Consider the following 20,200-nt stretch of genomic DNA (forward strand, 5'->3'; position numbering starts at 1 on the left):
TAGACAAATTACTTTTTTGATATTCCAATAACAAAGTTACACAAAAAGGTTTGGGGTTCCGTCTTTATATTCTCATTACAAATCGTATAATTTTTAAAAACGAATAATTCGACTTAGAAGATTAAAATAAATAATTCATATTTTAAGTGGAATGTAATCAACTACAAATTGAATTCCCCAGTTACACATTTTTAAAAGGTTTTATTTAGCTCACCCCGTTTGTTTTATTAGTTATTCTTGTGTCAAATTTAGTAATTCAAATTTCACCTGACAACCGATTAATCTGAAATTTTGTATACACTTTGGATTTTGGAGACAATACAATTATGTTTATTCATTATCATTATAAATCCAAGATGGCGGCCGCTACAAAATGGCGGATAACGTAGGTTTTATCAATCCCATCAATATGGATATCAAATGAAAGGGCTCAACAAGCAGAATACAATATAATATAAAAAATTGAAATCCAAGATGGCGGCCACCACCAAATGGCTGATAATAATTTATTATCAATTCCACCTAAACTAAAATAAAACCGAGGGGACTTCAATTGCATATACATATTGTAGAGAATTGACGTACACCACGACTTTTTTTAGTCAAGTCTATGCATATGTTTATAATTCCCACGACTGTATCTACTTTTTATTATTTTTTGTTTTTTTAGTACATTGATCTTAAACATTGCAATGTATGTTTAACATAAAACTTTTTAACTTAAAAAGTTTTTTACCTATTTTTTTATTTAATTTTTTGTGTTTTTTTTTTTTTTAGATACACAAATTTTTATCCAAATCCCTATAGTTTTACCAAAAATCTATCAGAGCAAATTGTTGCCGATCATTCGGATGCATTACCGGTCACAATTATACGACCTGCAGTTGGTATGTATGGGCGGGGGGAAGTACTGAAACGAACGCACATTTTAATATTTTCACTTTCTTTCTTCCTTTTCTTTCGATTAGTTTCACCGTCCTACTTGGAACCAGAACCGGGTTATTTAGATAATTTAAATGGGCCAATGGGCGTTTTGGCTGTTGTGGCACTGGGTGTTTGCCAAATGTCATATACCAATCCGGATTTGAAGCTGGCTCTTATACCAGTAGATATGGTGACATGTTTGACCATTGCCAGTGCCTGTCAACGTGGTTTGGAAATATTAAAGTGGGTATTTGGTTTTATAGTTATTTTTTTCCTTTGGTTTTTCGTTTGAACTGAAGTCAGAATTAAAAAAAAAACTGAGGAATTTGTTTTTACTTTTTTACATATACTGGGTGAGATGTAAAAACTGCAATCAACTTCAGACTGCTGTCATTTTTAAGCCACTCGTACGACAGCTTTAATAAATTATTCCAGTGACAGCTCATTATATTGTTTGCAAACGTTCAAAAGCATTTTGGTCAGAGTTTTCCAGAAAAAAAGTTATTTGTGATAAAATTCAAGCGTGATAGTTTTGGCTGGAAAACCACATTTTATATTTGGCTGGAAAACCACAAGTGGCTATCGTTGGAGCACTCCAGCATTTAAATGTGAATAAATCTTTTGTGTCTCGGACCATCGCTCCTTACCGTGATACTGGTGGCGTAGCCCGACGTCAAGGAAGTGGACGAAGGAAAAGAGCAACATCAGCAGAAATGGTTCGAAAAGTAAAAAAAGCGACTTCATCGAAACCCGCGTCGCAATGACCGAAAAATGGCTCGTGAACTGAACATATCTCAATATTCCGTTCGGCAAATATTGAAAAATAAGCTCGGAGTAAAGCCATTGAAATTCCAAAAAATGAAAGAACTTCTACCGCAACAGAAAGAAAAATAGACTCAAAAGAGCTAAAGAGTTGCTTCGCTTGGCCGAAAGTGGTGAACTGCCGAATTTGGGTTTTTCTGATCAGAAAACATTCGTTGTCCAGCAGTTTGTAAACAAACTAAATTATCGTGTTTACTTGCCAAAGAGGTCAGCTGAAAATGTGCCCCTTCGGTTGGCCACCAGAACTCAAGAGCCGGCCATGGTAATGATGTGGGCAATCATAACAGCTGATTGTCGATCTCCGGTCGTATTAATTGACCGTGGCATTAGAATAAATGCCATATATTATGGAGAAAATAATCTGGAGGGTGGAGGAGGGTCATTTCAACAGGACTCAGCACCATTGCACTTAGCACGCGCCACCCAAGAATGGTTACAAAATGAGAGGAACCTCATTCTTCATTTCCAAAGCACAATGGCCAACAAAATCTCCGGATACCAATCCGTTGGACTATTGTGCCTAGAGTATTTTGGAAAGCAAGGTTGGCATTGAAAAATACAAAAGTATCGATCACCTCAAGCAAACGCTTTGCCGGGAATGGGCCTAAATACAATAGAGCAACATTCGGGCAGAGTGTGACGATTGCATTCGCCATTTGAAGGCCATAATTCGTGCCAAACTTGACCGATTCGAACAAATCTAAACTTATTCTAAAATTTAATGCTATTTCCAGCATTGTTTGCTTTCACGTAATAAAATTTATAAAAAAAAAAATGTGAAAAATTATGGCGTTTGATTTTGTTGTAGTTTTTTTATCTCACCCTGAGTATGCAAGACAAATTCAATTTTTTTAATTCTTAGCTCAAGCCATGCGAAAAACCATAAGAAAATACATTGATCAAAGCTCCAGAATAACTATACAAAATTATTTTATTTATTTTTTTTACTTTTTTTTTTGATAATTATATTTTTACGTTTTATTTTTTCTCATTCTGCAGTAAACCCAAAAACGCCCCCCTAGAGTTGCGCATACAAACTTTTGCTCCCGTCGATTTGTTCCCCTTTACCTTATTGCAGAGCGCAAAGAAAATGGTGGAAATTATCAAACGAAATCCCATACAAAACTCCGTCTGGGCACCGTCGATACGTATGACAACGAATATGTATTTGTATTTCGTGTGGCTATTTTTGGTTCACATACCTATGGCCATATTTTATGATGCCCTCTTGATTATATCGAAAAAGAAACCCATGTAAATAATAGGTTTCCCCCCTTGAATTTCAATAGATTTTATTACTTTTTGTCCTCTTTTTTTAAGGCTTTTGCAAGCAAACCGCAAAATTTTCTACGCCGTCAGAACGTTGGGTAAATTTTCCAAAAAATATTTCGAATTTCAAAACGATGGCATGTGGAATGTGTTAAAATTTACCTTGGAACATGATGAGAAGTGAGTATTGAAGCACAATAATTTGTAGGCACATTGTTTGAAAACTTCACAACAGTAAATACATCGATCTCATTTAATAATTAACTCTACCCGCGAAAACGGCAAAAGTTTTATTTTTTTAAATAAATTTATTATTATTATTGCTATTGCTATTATTAATGCTATTTTTCTTTTTAATAGTCGCCGCTTTTATGTCGTTGATCCCAAAGATTTGGATTTCCATCATGCATTTGAAGGTGAGTTTCAATTTCTGAATTACCTGTATGGCTACTTCATCAGTGTATAATAACTTCATCTTTTTGCAGCCCTTGTAAATGGTTTGAAGAAACACATCTTCAAGGAACCCCTAGAAGCTACAGCCGCCACCCGTCAACGCTTCAAAATGTTTGTTCTGTTGGATAAATCTATTAAGTTGTTGTTATTTTTAATTGTTGTTAGATGCTTATGGAAATGGACGTATTAATTTTTCTAATAAAAGATCTAGCTAATAGAAATAAGAAGATAGGAATTGGGACAATAAACTTTAAAGAAAAAAAATGTGTATATATCTTTTCCTGTATTTTCTAGGTTTCCTATATAATGGCATATATCTTCTAAAGATAAAGTCTTTTTCCACAGGTGGTGTTATTTTGCAATTAAAAAAAAAATTAAAATTATTTTGAGATAAATGATAAGATGTTTATTTTAAAATAGAGAGGGTCTGTCCGTTAATAATAATAAAAAAAATATTAGCCCAATAGTAGAGACAAGTACGTTTATGGGTTCAATAAGTAAAAAACATTAAGTTCGGCTGGGCCGAACTTTTAATACCCTCCACCTTTGGGTAAAGAAAACATTTTTATATAAAATATCTGAATTCTAAGGTGTTCCACTTTAAATTACAAATACCAGCAAGACCGTTTGCTTAATGCTGTTAAACTTTTCAAAAGCCTATAAAGTGAGTGCGGCCGTTATATGGGTGCCATACCATCCTCTATAGAAAATTTTATACTTCAAAGATTGTCATCCACCAAGTCTTCTTAAACACCAAATTTGAAACAATTTCGTGGTTAACCGTGACTAAGATTATTAAAATACCGAAAATCGCGGGGTATCGTTATATGGGGGCTATACCAAAACATGGGCCTATATATTCAATGTTCCGCCACCGCAGCTAGAAACTATTGCGAATTACAAATACCAATTTTTAGACAAATCCGTAAAAAAAATGGCAAAAATCATCCAAAATACCGAATGTCGGAAGGTACCGTTATATGGGGGCTATACCAAAACGTGAACCCATATATACTATGTTCCGCCACCGCAACTAGAACCCATTGCGAACTACAAATACCAATTTTTAGACCAATTTGCTAAAAATGTGAAAAAATCATCAAAATACTGAATATCGGCTGGTACCGTTATATGACGGCTATATCAATACGTGGACCGATATATCTCATTTTCAGTACCTACCAACCTAGACACATTGTTCTGTATCGTGATTTCAACAGACATACAGACAGAGGGACTTAGTTAAATCGACTTTGAAGTTTATGCTGATTATGAGTATACAGGGTGAGATAGAAAAACTGCAGTAAAGTCAAACGCCATAATTTTTATTTATTTTTTTTAATTTATTGAATGAAAGCAAAAAATGTCGTAAATAGCATCAAATTTTAGAATAAGTTTAGATTTGTTCGAATTGGTAACCTTTGGCACGAATTATGGCTTTCAAACGGACAATGAAACCGTCACATGCTGCCCGAATGTTGCTCTGCGGTATTTTGGCCCATTCCCGGCGAAGCGCTTGCTTGAGGTGATCAACACTTTGGTATTTTTTTAGTGCCAACCTTTCTTTCCAAAATACGCCAGACACAATAGTCTAACGGATTGGTATCCGGAGATTTTGGAAATGAAGCGAGGAACCTCATTTTATAACGAGGAACCTCATTTTTGGGTGACGCGTGCTGAGTGCGATGGTGATGTGTCCTGTTGGAATGTCCAAGGTCTGCGGCCAACATGTTTGCGTGCGCAAGGCTTTAATACACCCTCCCGAATATTTTCACGATTATATTCGGCATTTGTTCTGATGCCACGGTCGATTAACACGAACGGAGAGCGATCATCGGTTATGTTATGTTAGGGCGGCTCACATATGTTCAGCTAACGAGCCATTTTTCGGCCATTGCGACGCGGGTTTCGATCAAATCGCTTCTTTACTTTTCGAACCATTTCTGCTAATGTTGCTGTTTGCTTCCATCCATTTTCTCGACGACGGTTTACGCTACCAGTATCATGGTAACAAGCGATGGTACGAGACAGACGTAGTCTAACGATAGCCACTTGTGGTTTTCTAGCCAAATATAAAGAAATCACACTATCACGCTTGAATTCCATCACAAATAACTTTCAAATAAAATTCACACCAAATTCCTTTTGGTATAATGAGCAGTCAGTGGAAAAATTTTAACTTATATAGAGACTTTCTATATATACGCCTTTTATGTGTCGTCTATGGATTGAAACCCTTTTTAGGAATTCTAAAAATAGTCCTTTAAAATTAAAGATCTACGACTAACGACTAAGTGTCTTTTATAACTCTATTATAGAGAGAATACATTGGGAATAAATTTGATGGGCAATCTGTCGATATATCTTTAAGAGATTGTAGACATTTTATAAGTATTTTAAGCAAGGAATATTTTTCGACAGAATACTTTATATTGGTCATTCATGTATTCGAATTTTCTGTGATTTTTATCTGGATAAATTACTTTTTAAAAGTCCACTATAGATAAAACACTTTTTTCAGCTCTACGCTTCTTAACATCTATAATTATTGGTAAAACATTTACATAGGTCTTCTATAGACAGTCTGTTTTGTAACGGGCACCTATATAATATATTACTAGGTTTATAACTACCTTTTATGTAAATACAAGTACAACATTTGCTTTCAATATAGTTATATTGTCAAACAATAAAAAAAGGAATCCTTTACACTTTATTCACAATTTCTAGATGTAAAGCTTTTACAAAATAATTCTAATAAATACAAATGCTTAAGCACAATAATATGTCCAGTGCCTACAAATTTAAACGATATACCCTAACTAAACAATCTTCACCACAACTGGCCAATTGGAATTGATTTGTAGCTGTGCAAGCCGGCCTAAACTGTAAACGCTTTACGGTTAAATGATGAGATTGTCTGGAAATAAATAAAATTTATTATAAAACAAAATTTGATCACAAAGAGTAAATAACAAACTTACGATGTATTCATTGTTAGCAACAAATTCCATTTGCCATCGAATGAATAGATGTATACGAAACCACTTTCACAACCCAAGGCCACAATATAGGAACCATTTGTATGCAGGGTCTGAGCAAATGTGACAGCAGTAATTGATTCATGTTTCAGCTCCAAAACATCCAAACTCTTCCAGCCATTTAGCGATGAGTTATTGCTCTCACCCTCATTACACCAAACTACCACCTTACCCTCACGTGAGGATGTTACAAAATACTTGTTGTCATGTGACCAATCGCATGACCATATAATTCTTGTATGGATACCATTTGTTTTGTCTGTAGTAGCAGTTAATTTATATTGAGCGACTTTCTCCTCTGACGACACGGAACGTTCAAATAGAGACCATCTGCGATCACGGGAAACCGACAACAAATACTGGCCATTGGGTGAAAAACGCATTTGTGTAACTGTCAGCTGATGGGATGGAAGTTTTTGTATCTGCTTCCAATTTGTTGTATTCCAAAGAATAATTTGTGCATGCTCGGCATTTGTGGATTTACAAGAGGAGGCCAATAGTGAAGCGTCTGGTGATGAGGCCAAGGCATAAATTTCATAACCATGGCCATAGAGTTTTTGAACTTCAGGCCAAAGGGTGTTTTGCATTAAAGTCTCTTCCTGGGGCGGTGAATCCAAAGTAACAGGTGTAAAATAGTTCTCCGGATATTCATCTTTGACATGACGTTCGGTTTCTGCTGGAGTTTCTGTGTTGTAAACCGCTTTGTTGGATAGACCCAGTGATGGAACTGAGGCACCTTTTGGCAAAGCTGAAATAAATACTCAAATTAGAACTGAAGATGGAATTAAAAATATACGCTACTTACATTCTAACAAAGCATCTCCATCCGCATCATTCTCCACTTTGGTGATGCGTCTAAAGTTCTCTATAAAATTAGCCGAGGCCTGGAAAGTTCTTACGATTTTTTCTTCTGCACCACTGGCAAATTTGTAGCGGGTCAACAAGGCCAGAGCCTGCATATCATAACCATGTACTTGAGGACGGGCTAATTCATGCCAGGTTTCCACATCACCTAATGATGAACGCCACGGTGCATGAATACGTGTTGTCTGATCTGCTGATACGGACATTAAATATTCTCCTTGCGGTTCCCAGGCAAGATCTCGTACTTCACCAAAATGTCCACCAACAATAACCTGGGGCACCCATATATTCTCATTATCTTCACTCTGTTGCCATACATGGAAACCACCCTGGTAGCTATGACCCAATATGGCTTTTCCATCGCTACGGAATTTTCCACCGAAAAATCCCAGAGAATTACCACCAACTTCTCCCAAACGAACTTTCTCCATCCAAATGCCACTTTCTTCGGAGGGTTGCCAGAGTATAAGTGTCTTATCAATAGAGGCGGAGAGCAAACTCAGGGTATTGTCTGCTGATTTGTGCCAATGAACACCATATACCCAGTTGTCATGGCCAAACAGCACAGATTCCAAACTTATGGCATACCAAGAATTTGATGAAGCTTGTACAATTTTTTCCTCTACTCGTATCTCTCCAGTGGATTCATCCAATAAATTGAAGATATCCACTTTATTATTGGTCACCTGTTCAGCATTTCGGGGTGCAATACGCCACAGACGTATGAAATTATCTTGTGATGAACTGGCCAAAAGCAAATCGTCACCTTCGAACATAAAATCTAAGCCTCGCACCCAGTCCTCATGGCCCAACAATTTGTGTATTGGTTGGAAAGTCAGGCTCTCGTCTTGCGCTTCAGACCACAAGGCAACTGACTCATCGTCGGCAGAGAAAGCCAATAAAATTTGTTCGGACTTGGGTAACAAAGTGAGGCGCAACGTAAAACAAAATCCTGTATTCAATACAATGGTTTGTTTACATTCGGGTAATGAGTCGGAACCTAGGCGATATGACCATATTTTGATTGTGGAATCCGCGGCAGCTGTTGCCAAAATCCATTCTCCATTTTCACGTTGGACACCATCAACAGCATTTACACCACTTTCGTGGCCCTTGAGATCGAAACTTTGAACATCATCGGGATTGATGAAATCCCATAAAATTGCCAATTTATCATCGGAGCCCGAAAGGAAAAGTGTCTCCTTTTCTGCACTAAAACCTTTTAGCCAGCGAACAGTGTTTACCCGTTTGGTGTGCTTAACGAAGGTATGGGTAATCTTGGCAGCGACGCCATTAACCTGCCATAAAGAAAAAAATGATTTAATGCATAAATTAGAGGGAATATTTTACTAAAAATACCATTGGATCGTAAATGGCCACGGCATTGCAAGCACCGAAAACAATAAGGTCATTATTGCCCCAATCGGCACTTTCCGTGGTTCGATTACAGGCAATCGAAGTGTAAATATTTTCCACACTCATAGTTTTGTTTATTCCTACAAATAAATATCCTTTTTTATCCTTTAAAATACAATTGCAACAGACAGTCGAACCGCACGTGTTGTTTTCGGTTTAATTGAGAGCAACCTGATCTAAAAGCGCTCCCAACGTTACGAATAACATGACAAAGTGAAAAGACCAATAAAGATGAGGAAAATTAAATAACTATTGTTATGAATGTGACATGAAAAGCAAAAGCCAATGTTTACGAATTAGGATTTAGGAAGAAATTAAATCAGCTGATAAATCGAGATCGAAGACGAGATGTAATCTTGGCGGCGGAGTCTTATTCTCTTACAGTGATATTGCCTCTAATGTAATTTATGTGCATGAAAATTATTGTAATACGGGTTGTTTAAGGACCACTCTACAATATGTGAGTAAAAAACGTCTTATAGCGCCATTTTTGTTATAAACTACATAAGTAAAGTAACAACGAAGATAAATTTCCAAAACAGACGTGATTAAAGTATGCTTACATTGATATACTTAATGTTTTTTTTTTGCTCAAAATAAATTAATCTGTAATCATTTAGAATTGTATTTTACTAGGAACAACTCTAGTTTAGTAAAAACTCTTAGATTTTTTCGAAATTTTTTCCAGAGGTAGGTATTTTTACGCTGATCCCGGGAAACTATTTTTTTCTTGGGGGACGGAACCGGGACCCCATATTTTAGACCCGAAAGTCCGGGATCAAGACCCCGCCTGGACCCGGATCCACTTACCCGATATAGACAATATGGGTATCGATTGAAAGCTTATGGAAATACCTATCCAACAAGTGGTCACATGAAGGGGTAAATTGTCATGGTTCGGAAGTTATAGTCAAATTATCGATTTTTTGGACCCGAATTTTTTATGAAACCCCCAAAAAGTCAAAAAAGGGCCCATTATGGGGGTCAACAAAATTGCTTCCAAATTATAGCTGACATTCTTACCTTTCCAAAATGCTACAATTTGTGCTAATACCTTTTTCGGTTCCAGAGATATGGGTCTTTCCATCCGCATAACCCGATTCTAACCAGTTCATTAAAATGATGTTTTTAATAAAAAAAGTGTTTATTTCGCGTAGCAGTCGTCGGAATAACAAAAGTTTTCTAAATTTGGCACTTTTTGTAAATAGCCGGCCTTCGGCCGGGGCTTGAGATTTTCTCCTCTTGGTATGTCCTACACCGGATAACGCGAACCAAAGTTTCCTAATTTGGATACCTTTTGTTTCCTAATTTGGATACCTTCGGCCGGGGCTTGAGATTTTCTCCTCTTGGTATGTCCTACACCGGATAACGCGAACCAAAGTTTCCTAATTTGGATACCTTTTGTAAGTAGCCGGCCTTCGGCCGGGGCTTGAGATTTTCTCCTCTGGGTATGTCCTAAACCGGCTAACGCGAACCAAAGTTTTCTAAGTTTGACACTTTTTGTATATAGCCGGCCTTCGGCCGGGGCTTGAGATTTTCTCCTCTGGGTATGTCCCACACGGGCTAACGCGAACCAAAGTTTTCTAAGTTTGACACTTTTTGTATATAGCCGGCCTTCGGCCGGGGCTTGAGATTTTCTCCTCTGGGTATGTCCCACACGGGCTAACGCGAACCAAATTTTTCTAAGTTTGACACTTTTTGTATATAGCCGGCCTTCGGCCGGGGCTTGAGATTTTCTCCTCTGGGTATGTCCCACACGGGCTAACGCGAACCAAAGTTTTCTAAATTTGACACTTTTTGTAAATAGCCGGCCTTCGGCCGGGGCTTGAGATTTTCTCCTCTGGGTATGTCCCACACCGGCTAACGCGAACCAAAGTTTTCTAAATTGGATACCTTTTGTAAGTAGCCGGCCTTCGGCCGGGGCTTGAGATTTTCTCCTTTGGGTATGTCCTACACCGGCTAACGCGAACCAAAGATTTTTGAATTTCATTCTTACGCAAAATATACCTTTTTTATTGTTATGCGGATGGAAAGACCCATATCTCTGGACTCAGTAAAGGTATTAGCACAAATTGAACCTTTTTGGAAAGGTAGAAGTGTCAGCTATAATTTGGCATCAATTTTGTTGTCCCCCATAATGGACCTTTTTTTGACTTTTTGGGGGTTTTATAAAAAATCCGGGTCCAAAAAATCGATAATTTGACTATAACTTCCGAACCGTAACATCTTACCCCATCATGTGACCACTTGTTGGATAGGTATTTTCATAAGCTTTCCAAAGATACCCATATTGTCTATATCGGGTAAGTGGATCCGGGTCTAGTCGGGGTCTTGATCCCGGACTTTCGGGTCAAAAATCTGGGGTCCCGGGTCCGTCCCCCAAGAAAAAAATAGTTTCCCTGGATCATGGTTAAAATACCTACCACTGAAAAAATTTTCGAAAAAATTGAAGAGTTTTTACTAAACTAGAGTTAAGCCTTTTACTAAAGTAAAAGTAAACTTTTTAGATGAACTTGTTCTGTTTCTCTTTTCTGTGAATGAGTGAGGAAAACTATCTAGTTTCGTTGTTCTCTTCCGAGAATCATTAATTTGAACTGCTTCATTTTGATTTGCCACCATTATATCGATTTCATCAATCGATCGATCATCATCTAACATCGATAACCTTTTTGAAATAAATAATTGCCGCAAATTTGATGATATTGGAAGCTAATTGTTAATAATTCATACAAATGGATAGTAAAAGCGAAAAAATACGCAAGAAGAATATTCGTGACCAACTAAAACGTATTAAACCAGGCGAGTGTCAGAAATATGTGCGTTTGGTACTAGACTGTCATATAATGTCGGCACCATATGGACGGGAGTTGATAGCCGAATTAAACACTGCCGTGGGTGCGGGAGATTTAAAATACGAAATAAGGAATCTACCCCTGAAGGGATCAATAATATGGGAGCGAAGTGTGGGCCAACTTACTCTAGCTTTTGGTGAGGGGAATGCCTTGTCCGAGGATTGGCAACGTGAGAAACAAGTGATTAAATTACTATGCCAGGAAGAACTTCAGCAGCTAGCCAGAAATCAAAATATGGAAAAATTAGCCGATGATTTGACAACAAAATATCCAAATATGCACCATATCGTTGCCTACCTATCCAATGATACGAAACATTCAAATTCCGAAAGCCATGCCTTATTCGAGTTACAAGTAATGCATCAATTGCAGGTTTTGGAAATAACGAATTATGCCAAGGGTTTGGTTAGTGAATTAAAACGTTTAAACAAGGCAATAGCCGAGGCACCATATAAACAACAAAAATCCGAGACAATGGAATCATTTAAGAAATTCTTGGCTAACGATAAAAAACAATGCGTTCGTGTTGAGGGTACCAACGGCTTTGGTCGTCTGTGGCAACAACATTTAAACCGCTTGCCTTTGGTCACTCTGGAAGTAGCCGAGACAATAATTGAACGTTATCCTTGTCCCAAAAAATTGATTGCTGATCTCAAAAACAATCCAGATGCTGTCAAGGAAATTGGTGATTTGAAAATAAAACGTTGCGGTCCAAAGGTGCTACAAAATGATCGCCGTATTGGTAATGTTTTGGCTTATAAATTATATATGCTTTATAATTCCACTGATCCAAATACATTGATTTGATTTGGATAAGATGAAATGATAATTCTATATGGGATCCGAAAGGAGAGAATTTCTAAAATAATTAACGAAATTGGTTTTGGAGATTGGATTGGTCTGTACAGTTTTTCCACATAGAATTAGCCATACACAATTTTTTTTTTTGCATTTTGAACGGAACATAAATGTGGATATTGCTTTTACTTACTTAATTCAATTGCCTATAAGAAACTTCAAAGGGAAGTGGTTTAACCGGGACGCCTACTGTCATTATAAAGTTATGCCTGTATAACGATATATAACACTAGAAATTAGTCAATTCTATATTATTTTTTTATTCCTTTAATTTTTTTCCCCATTGACATCTTGAAATTCGTGTGCTATAAAGTTGAGGAAAGCCCGAACTTAATTCTTTCCCTTTATTTTCATCGTGTCCCACTTTAAGAAATATTTTTATTCAATGACCAACGTTCCCAAATGAAATACGATTTGCTAGTTTATTCTAATTTTATTTCCTCATTTTTTTATATTGTTGATATCATTTTAATTTTAGAATTCTAATTATAAGTAGACGCATCAATAAAATTGATGAATGTGGCTATGTATAGAGGGGGTATTCGTGATTAAAGATCTTATGTTGATATTATATAGTTATGGTTTACAATGGCTTTCGTTTTATATTGTTAATGGTATTTTTGGCTTTTTTGTTCGCTACATATGTATATGTGAACTAGGATTATGATTTATAATTATAAATTTCGATGGAGATATTTTTTTTTTGATATTTGTAATTATAGTTCGTCCTTGGGAAATGTGAGGCTAATTTCGATATCCGGTGTAGGACATACCAAGAGGAGAAAATCTCAAGCCCCGGCCGAAGGCCGGCTATTTACAAAAAGTGCCAAATTTAGAAAACTTTTGTTATTCCGACGACTGCTACGCGAAATAAACACTTTTTTTATTAAAAACATCATTTTAATGAACTGGTTAGAATCGGGTTATGCGGATGGAAAGACCCATATCTCTGGACTCAGTAAAGGTATTAGCACAAATTGAACCTTTTTGGAAAGGTAGAAGTGTCAGCTATAATTTGGCATCAATTTTGTTGTCCCCCATAATGGACCTTTTTTTGACTTTTTGGGGGTTTCATAAAAAATTCGGGTCCAAAAAATCGATAATTTGACTATAACTTCCGAACCATGACAATTTACCCCTTCATGTGACCACTTGTTGGATAGGTATTTCCATAAGCTTTCAATCGATACCCATATTGTCTATATCGGGTAAGTGGATCCGGGTCTAGTCGGGGTCTTGATCCCGGACTTTCGGGTCAAAAATCTGGGGTCCCGGGTCCGTCCCCCAAGAAAAAAATAGTTTCCCTGGATCATGGTTAAAATACCTACCACTGAAAAAATTTTCGAAAAAATTGAAGAGTTTTTACTAAACTAGAGTTAAGCCTTTTACTAAAGTAAAAGTAAACTTTTTAGATGAACTTGTTCTGTTTCTCTTTTCTGTGAATGAGTGAGGAAAACTATCTAGTTTCGTTGTTCTCTTCCGAGAATCATTAATTTGAACTGCTTCATTTTGATTTGCCACCATTATATCGATTTCATCAATCGATCGATCATCATCTAACATCGATAACCTTTTTGAAATAAATAATTGCCGCAAATTTGATGATATTGGAAGCTAATTGTTAATAATTCATACAAATGGATAGTAAAAGCGAAAAAATACGCAAGAAGAATATTCGTGACCAACTAAAACGTATTAAACCAGGCGAGTGTCAGAAATATGTGCGTTTGGTACTAGACTGTCATATAATGTCGGCACCATATGGACGGGAGTTGATAGCCGAATTAAACACTGCCGTGGGTGCGGGAGATTTAAAATACGAAATAAGGAATCTACCCCTGAAGGGATCAATAATATGGGAGCGAAGTGTGGGCCAACTTACTCTAGCTTTTGGTGAGGGGAATGCCTTGTCCGAGGATTGGCAACGTGAGAAACAAGTGATTAAATTACTATGCCAGGAAGAACTTCAGCAGCTAGCCAGAAATCAAAATATGGAAAAATTAGCCGATGATTTGACAACAAAATATCCAAATATGCACCATATCGTTGCCTACCTATCCAATGATACGAAACATTCAAATTCCGAAAGCCATGCCTTATTCGAGTTACAAGTAATGCATCAATTGCAGGTTTTGGAAATAACGAATTATGCCAAGGGTTTGGTTAGTGAATTAAAACGTTTAAACAAGGCAATAGCCGAGGCACCATATAAACAACAAAAATCCGAGACAATGGAATCATTTAAGAAATTCTTGGCTAACGATAAAAAACAATGCGTTCGTGTTGAGGGTACCAACGGCTTTGGTCGTCTGTGGCAACAACATTTAAACCGCTTGCCTTTGGTCACTCTGGAAGTAGCCGAGACAATAATTGAACGTTATCCTTGTCCCAAAAAATTGATTGCTGATCTCAAAAACAATCCAGATGCTGTCAAGGAAATTGGTGATTTGAAAATAAAACGTTGCGGTCCAAAGGTGCTACAAAATGATCGCCGTATTGGTAATGTTTTGGCTTATAAATTATATATGCTTTATAATTCCACTGATCCAAATACATTGATTTGATTTGGATAAGATGAAATGATAATTCTATATGGGATCCGAAAGGAGAGAATTTCTAAAATAATTAACGAAATTGGTTTTGGAGATTGGATTGGTCTGTACAGTTTTTCCACATAGAATTAGCCATACACAATTTTTTTTTTTGCATTTTGAACGGAACATAAATGTGGATATTGCTTTTACTTACTTAATTCAATTGCCTATAAGAAACTTCAAAGGGAAGTGGTTTAACCGGGACGCCTACTGTCATTATAAAGTTATGCCTGTATAACGATATATAACACTAGAAATTAGTCAATTCTATATTATTTTTTTATTCCTTTAATTTTTTTCCCCATTGACATCTTGAAATTCGTGTGCTATAAAGTTGAGGAAAGCCCGAACTTAATTCTTTCCCTTTATTTTCATCGTGTCCCACTTTAAGAAATATTTTTATTCAATGACCAACGTTCCCAAATGAAATACGATTTGCTAGTTTATTCTAATTTTATTTCCTCATTTTTTTATATTGTTGATATCATTTTAATTTTAGAATTCTAATTATAAGTAGACGCATCAATAAAATTGATGAATGTGGCTATGTATAGAGGGGGTATTCGTGATTAAAGATCTTATGTTGATATTATATAGTTATGGTTTACAATGGCTTTCGTTTTATATTGTTAATGGTATTTTTGGCTTTTTTGTTCGCTACATATGTATATGTGAACTAGGATTATGATTTATAATTATAAATTTCGATGGAGATATTTTTTTTTTGATATTTGTAATTATAGTTCGTCCTTGGGAAATGTGAGGCTAATTTCGATATCGTTTAGAATTAAAAAAAATGATTTTCGAAATACCAAACTAAAGTGATTGGCCCACTTTACAAGAATAGTCCGTAACAATATGCAGATAATCAAAGTTAAAACTGCATTTTAATTCATTTTAAAATTTAACATCGTTTTAGTTATATTTTTTCACAAAAAATTTTCTAATAACTTCTGGAATGACCGAGAACATCCCAAGTGTAATCCGAAATGTATGAAATCCACAAGGACATAATTGTGGAACGAACACGCGGTTTACTACTTAAGCTAAATGAAGGAGACAGACAAAAAACAAAAGAAGGAACGACTTTTTACAATAGTTTTACACATGGAAAAATAATAACCGACAAGAATGATAAAAGTCTGGTAGAACCGACTGAATGATATCCTGCACCACTATTACATTTTAAAATAATATCTAAATAAAATGGATTTATGAAATTAAATGCTATATCAGTGGAGATTCCAAGGAAACCACCTAAGAATCATAACTTTCAGAGAAGGTAAATGTAAAACAATTATTGCGGCTCCCTCACTAAAATTTCAGCAATTGTTGAAATCGGACAGTGGATTTTCTAATCATTCCTTAAAAAACCCGGTTTTTTTTTTTTTTTGCTCAATTCCTAGTGGTGTAGGATATGGAGCAAATGTGCCCCTGCTCGTATGAAAAGTGACGATGATTTATGTATAATGTAACACTAATATAGATGTAAACGTTTCATTTTTACAATGTAGCCAATATGCGTGTGAATCCTAGACACGCTGAGACTACAGTTTGTCCCACGCCCCATACCATGGCATATATCGGAGACATGGGCAGGCTTGAGGCACGATGTACAAATGCTATGACCGCACTGCTGATGATACCGCTCAATGCTGGCGACAGGAAGCCCATGACCAAGATCAATATTGAAAAGAAACGACCAAACTTATGTTTGCGCAGCGTTACAAACGCTACAAGGGCGGCACATGTGTGTATAAATATTGACGAAAATAATGCCCAGAGGAAAATGTGATACCACATCTCACGAAAGTTGTCCAGACGACTCTGTGAACGTAAGCCCATGACATCGGCAATTGTGTCCAACTCATCATCATCAATGCCCGACATGACAAAGGCGGAAAATCGACTACTGCCGACACTAGGGACTCCCGTTTCCCTTGAAGTTAGAAATAATGACAACAGTTTGGCGGTTAGTGAAGACGATGAGGACAGGGATAATGTTAGTGAGGTAACAGCCAGTAATCTAAGCACGGAACCCTTTAACAATTGGCGTATAATGTTGATGCTGAATTTAACCTTTTGTCTGTTGCTTAAGTGTATCGAGTGCGTACAAAGAATATCACAAAAGAAAGTTGTTGGGGATATTTTCGATATTTTGCTTTGAATTGGTCAGTAGTGTGTATCTCTAATCAAATGTTTCTGATTTGTAAACCTATCGGCAGCAACGTTTTACTATCTCGTATTGAGGCTGCCAATACTTTTGCCTTCTTAGTTTGTTGATAAGCCCACAGTTGATGTTTTGCCTTATGAGTCGTCGTCGTCGTATACAGTAGTCTTCTTTGCATTATTACAAACGATATAGATCTGCAAGAAATAGCGTTAGACGAGTCACAATAAAAGACCTTCTGTTCCATACCTTAACGCCAACCAGTTAAATGGTCTTTAGTCCTTTGTAAAAATGGCCTTGGTTTGTCATAGCCTTGCTTTTGTGTACACAGATTTATTTATTTCCTTTTTTCTAAGTAAATTGATTGACAATATTTTTGTTATTATTGCTTTTTGTTTATTCGGTATTGATTTCTTATTTGCTTTATAATTTGACACTTATGTTATATTTCTGCGTTTTTGTCGTTTGTTTTGGTTTTTTCGTTTCGTTTTGCAGTTTTGTTTTTCGTACACCAGCCAATTTGATTAAATTTATTGCATTTTTCTCGCAAAAAATAATTAATTCTCTGACGCCTTCTTTCTGAAAGCTAACTAAGAATGACAAGAACAAGGTGAAATATTATGAATAAAGATCAAAATCAAAACAAAATGCCAACATTTGTTGTAGGGCTATCGAAATCGATAGGGTATGTTAATAAACAGCTGTTTTGGGTGTTGCCATACTTCTGGTATATTGTATAACACAATAAACAAAGGTGTAATTTTGTAATTTTTTTGTAATTATTTTCGATATCGTAAAGGGAAACTCGGTTATCGTAGTAAAAAATTTTGCATTCTTGCAGTATTGAAACATATGGTAAAATAAAGAGGTAAGGTAGAGCTACCAGCCGATTACAATTTTTTTCTGAGTGCGCCAATTTTGTGTATGTGTTTATGATTTTGAAAAATAAAAACAAAATATTTTCAAATTCAAAGATTAAAAGAAACGTGACTTTGGCTATTAACCAGTTTGGCCATGATATTGAGGGATTGGCACTATTGATCATACGAAATAAAAGCCAGCACTTCATTCAAAATGTGGAATAAATGAAAACAACTTGTTGCATATAATTTTGAATAATTCTGTGTTTCTGTAGTTTTACGAAGTTGTTCTAACTCTTTATTGTACCATGGAACATACCAAGTATTCCGTAAACAAACAAGAAGGGAAACTAATAGAAAAACCCTGTCAATTTTTCTTCGTTCTCAACAATGTAATGAATTAAAAAGCAAATTATAAACAGGAAAAGCTAATTGAAAACAAGTTCAGATTTGGCAAGAAAGCAAATGTGATAATCACATGAGGCGTGTTTCCCTCATCTTTTCCGCGTATAAGCGTATAGTTAGTATATATATAGGATCTAATTACATTCCACCTATTTTACGACTCAGACATTTGTTACTGGTTCTATACTGACAATGCTGAATGTCTGTAGTGTTAAGGTGGAAATACATAAAGCGCTTATCAGGCTGGCCATATTCCGGCTTTTTCGGAAATGAACAAAGAAGCCTGGGGTCAAAATCGAACTAAGTCAATCTAAAACTCCTTTGTTTATCTACGAAGAAGCCAGCCAAATATGCGCTTTATGTATTTCCACCCTTAGATTATTTGTTAGAGATTGTGAGAGGTACTGACACATTTTTTTTATTTTCTATAAATTCATCAAATCAACGTCACATTGAAGTATAGATTGGTTTTTAATTATCATATTTAAAAATTATTGTTTCTCTTCTTCCTGCTTTCAGTTCATTGGGTATATTTTGCTTTGACACATTTTCATACACGTTTTACTTGTACTTGGCTACATGTTTTAGGTCATTCTTAAGAAGCAACTGATCCATTCCAGTACTGCAAGAATATACGACTTTTTACTACGATAACCGCTTTTACCTTTATGACATCGACAAATATGGCAAAACTAGTAGATTCTTCCAGGTTGTGGAACAGAGCAAACATCTACTCAACAAATGTGGCAGATCGTTTAGCAATGCTCTTAAACGGGATGTATTCTGTCGTATGTATACTTTTAGTCGTTGGAAGAATACTTTTTTGCGTCCAAATAATTTTTCCTACCTATTCGCGAAGGACAACGTTTATAGCATGGCAGAAGAATACAGGTAGAAGCATAGTACAATGATATCAAGGTAGGGCTATGATACTATATGATTTCAATTTTTTATTTTCTTGGCTTAATATGTCATCTTTATTTGTTTGTGTTTGTGTTTTCTTTTCAATAACAAAAAAATTGTTCAGAAAACATTCAAATTCGGATGTTTTCAAAATGTTTATTTCATCGTATGAATCGACAAAATCTAGAGTTTTTGTAGCGAAATAATCCTTTAGAGATATATAGAACCTGGTTTTGAAAAGAAGTGTTAACTTTTCATTCAGTTTTCGCGGTTTTCAATTATATATTCAAAATAAATGCAACAAGTTGTTTGATTTTGTTATTGTTGTGATACTATTTCTGACATTACAAGCCAAACAGGTAGACCTCTATACTTGCAATTTTTTCCTACCTTCTCCTCATTGTACCATGGGTAGAAGCATCAACGCTTGGGAGCATTGATATGTCAAAAAATTGAGATGTTTTTCAAATATAAGTGGATTTTTATATGTTTTCTTATACTACGTCATTCGGAGGCTATTATAATTCGTATTTTTCAATAATTTTTACAAATATAAATAATTTTTCATTCAACATTTTCAATTCCAAAGTTGGTTTGACAGTTCCTTGTCCCAGCAGCTGTGTCGACGCGTCTACCTATATTCTTCTACCATGGTTTATAGCAATTCGCAATTAAAACAGCAAATAATCGAATAAAATACATTGAAAAAATCGAAAAGCGATAAATACACTCGATTATAACTATATGTCTACTTATTAAAAGTCGATCT

General features: G+C 35.9%; 5 protein-coding genes across 7 annotated transcripts in view; 3 read left to right on the top strand and 2 right to left on the bottom strand.

Moving 5' to 3' along the window:
* The window catches only part of LOC101890887 (fatty acyl-CoA reductase wat), a 25,915-nt gene extending 22,189 nt beyond the window's left edge, over positions 1 to 3,726 (top strand). For 2 of the 3 annotated variants that reach the window (XM_059125885.1, XM_059125886.1), the window contains exons 6-11: positions 778 to 887; positions 969 to 1,167; positions 2,746 to 3,000; positions 3,067 to 3,195; positions 3,376 to 3,431; positions 3,501 to 3,725. In XM_059125885.1, coding sequence (XP_058981868.1) covers positions 778 to 887; positions 969 to 1,167; positions 2,746 to 3,000; positions 3,067 to 3,195; positions 3,376 to 3,431; positions 3,501 to 3,658 — 907 coding nt within the window. In that variant the 3' untranslated portion in view covers positions 3,659 to 3,725. Of the gene's footprint in view, positions 1 to 777; positions 888 to 968; positions 1,168 to 2,745; positions 3,001 to 3,066; positions 3,196 to 3,375; positions 3,432 to 3,500 lie in introns of all 3 variants that reach the window. The other variant, XM_059125884.1, reaches the window with a different exon arrangement.
* A 2,400-nt stretch (positions 3,727 to 6,126) lies between these two features.
* Positions 6,127 to 9,005, bottom strand: LOC101891059 (elongator complex protein 2). The gene is made up of 4 exons (XM_005183982.4): positions 8,733 to 9,005; positions 7,315 to 8,671; positions 6,453 to 7,257; positions 6,127 to 6,388 (listed from the first exon to the last, which is right to left on the bottom strand). Exons 1-4 carry the CDS (start codon positions 8,853 to 8,855, stop codon positions 6,265 to 6,267), a joined length of 2,409 nt encoding a protein of 802 aa, XP_005184039.1. The 5' UTR covers positions 8,856 to 9,005; the 3' UTR covers positions 6,127 to 6,264.
* Positions 9,006 to 11,370: 2,365 nt separating this feature from the next.
* Positions 11,371 to 13,029, top strand: LOC131803869 (uncharacterized). Its single transcript, XM_059125661.1, has one exon. It carries the CDS (start codon positions 11,522 to 11,524, stop codon positions 12,446 to 12,448), a length of 927 nt encoding a protein of 308 aa, XP_058981644.1. The 5' UTR covers positions 11,371 to 11,521; the 3' UTR covers positions 12,449 to 13,029.
* A 956-nt stretch (positions 13,030 to 13,985) lies between these two features.
* On the top strand, positions 13,986 to 15,644 carry LOC101891232 (uncharacterized). The gene has a single exon (XM_011294424.3). It carries the CDS (start codon positions 14,137 to 14,139, stop codon positions 15,061 to 15,063), a length of 927 nt encoding a protein of 308 aa, XP_011292726.1. The 5' UTR covers positions 13,986 to 14,136; the 3' UTR covers positions 15,064 to 15,644.
* Positions 15,528 to 17,880, bottom strand: LOC101891406 (transmembrane protein 170B). The gene is made up of 2 exons (XM_005183984.4): positions 17,513 to 17,880; positions 15,528 to 17,460 (listed from the first exon to the last, which is right to left on the bottom strand). The coding sequence occupies exon 2, from the start codon at positions 16,981 to 16,983 to the stop codon at positions 16,597 to 16,599; it is 387 nt and encodes a 128-aa protein (XP_005184041.1). The 5' UTR covers positions 16,984 to 17,460; positions 17,513 to 17,880; the 3' UTR covers positions 15,528 to 16,596.
* Between the last annotated feature and the right edge of the window lie 2,320 nt (positions 17,881 to 20,200).

Source organism: Musca domestica, unplaced genomic scaffold, assembly GCF_030504385.1.
Source record: "Musca domestica strain aabys unplaced genomic scaffold, Musca_domestica.polishedcontigs.V.1.1 35, whole genome shotgun sequence".
NCBI lineage: Eukaryota > Metazoa > Arthropoda > Insecta > Diptera > Muscidae > Musca > Musca domestica.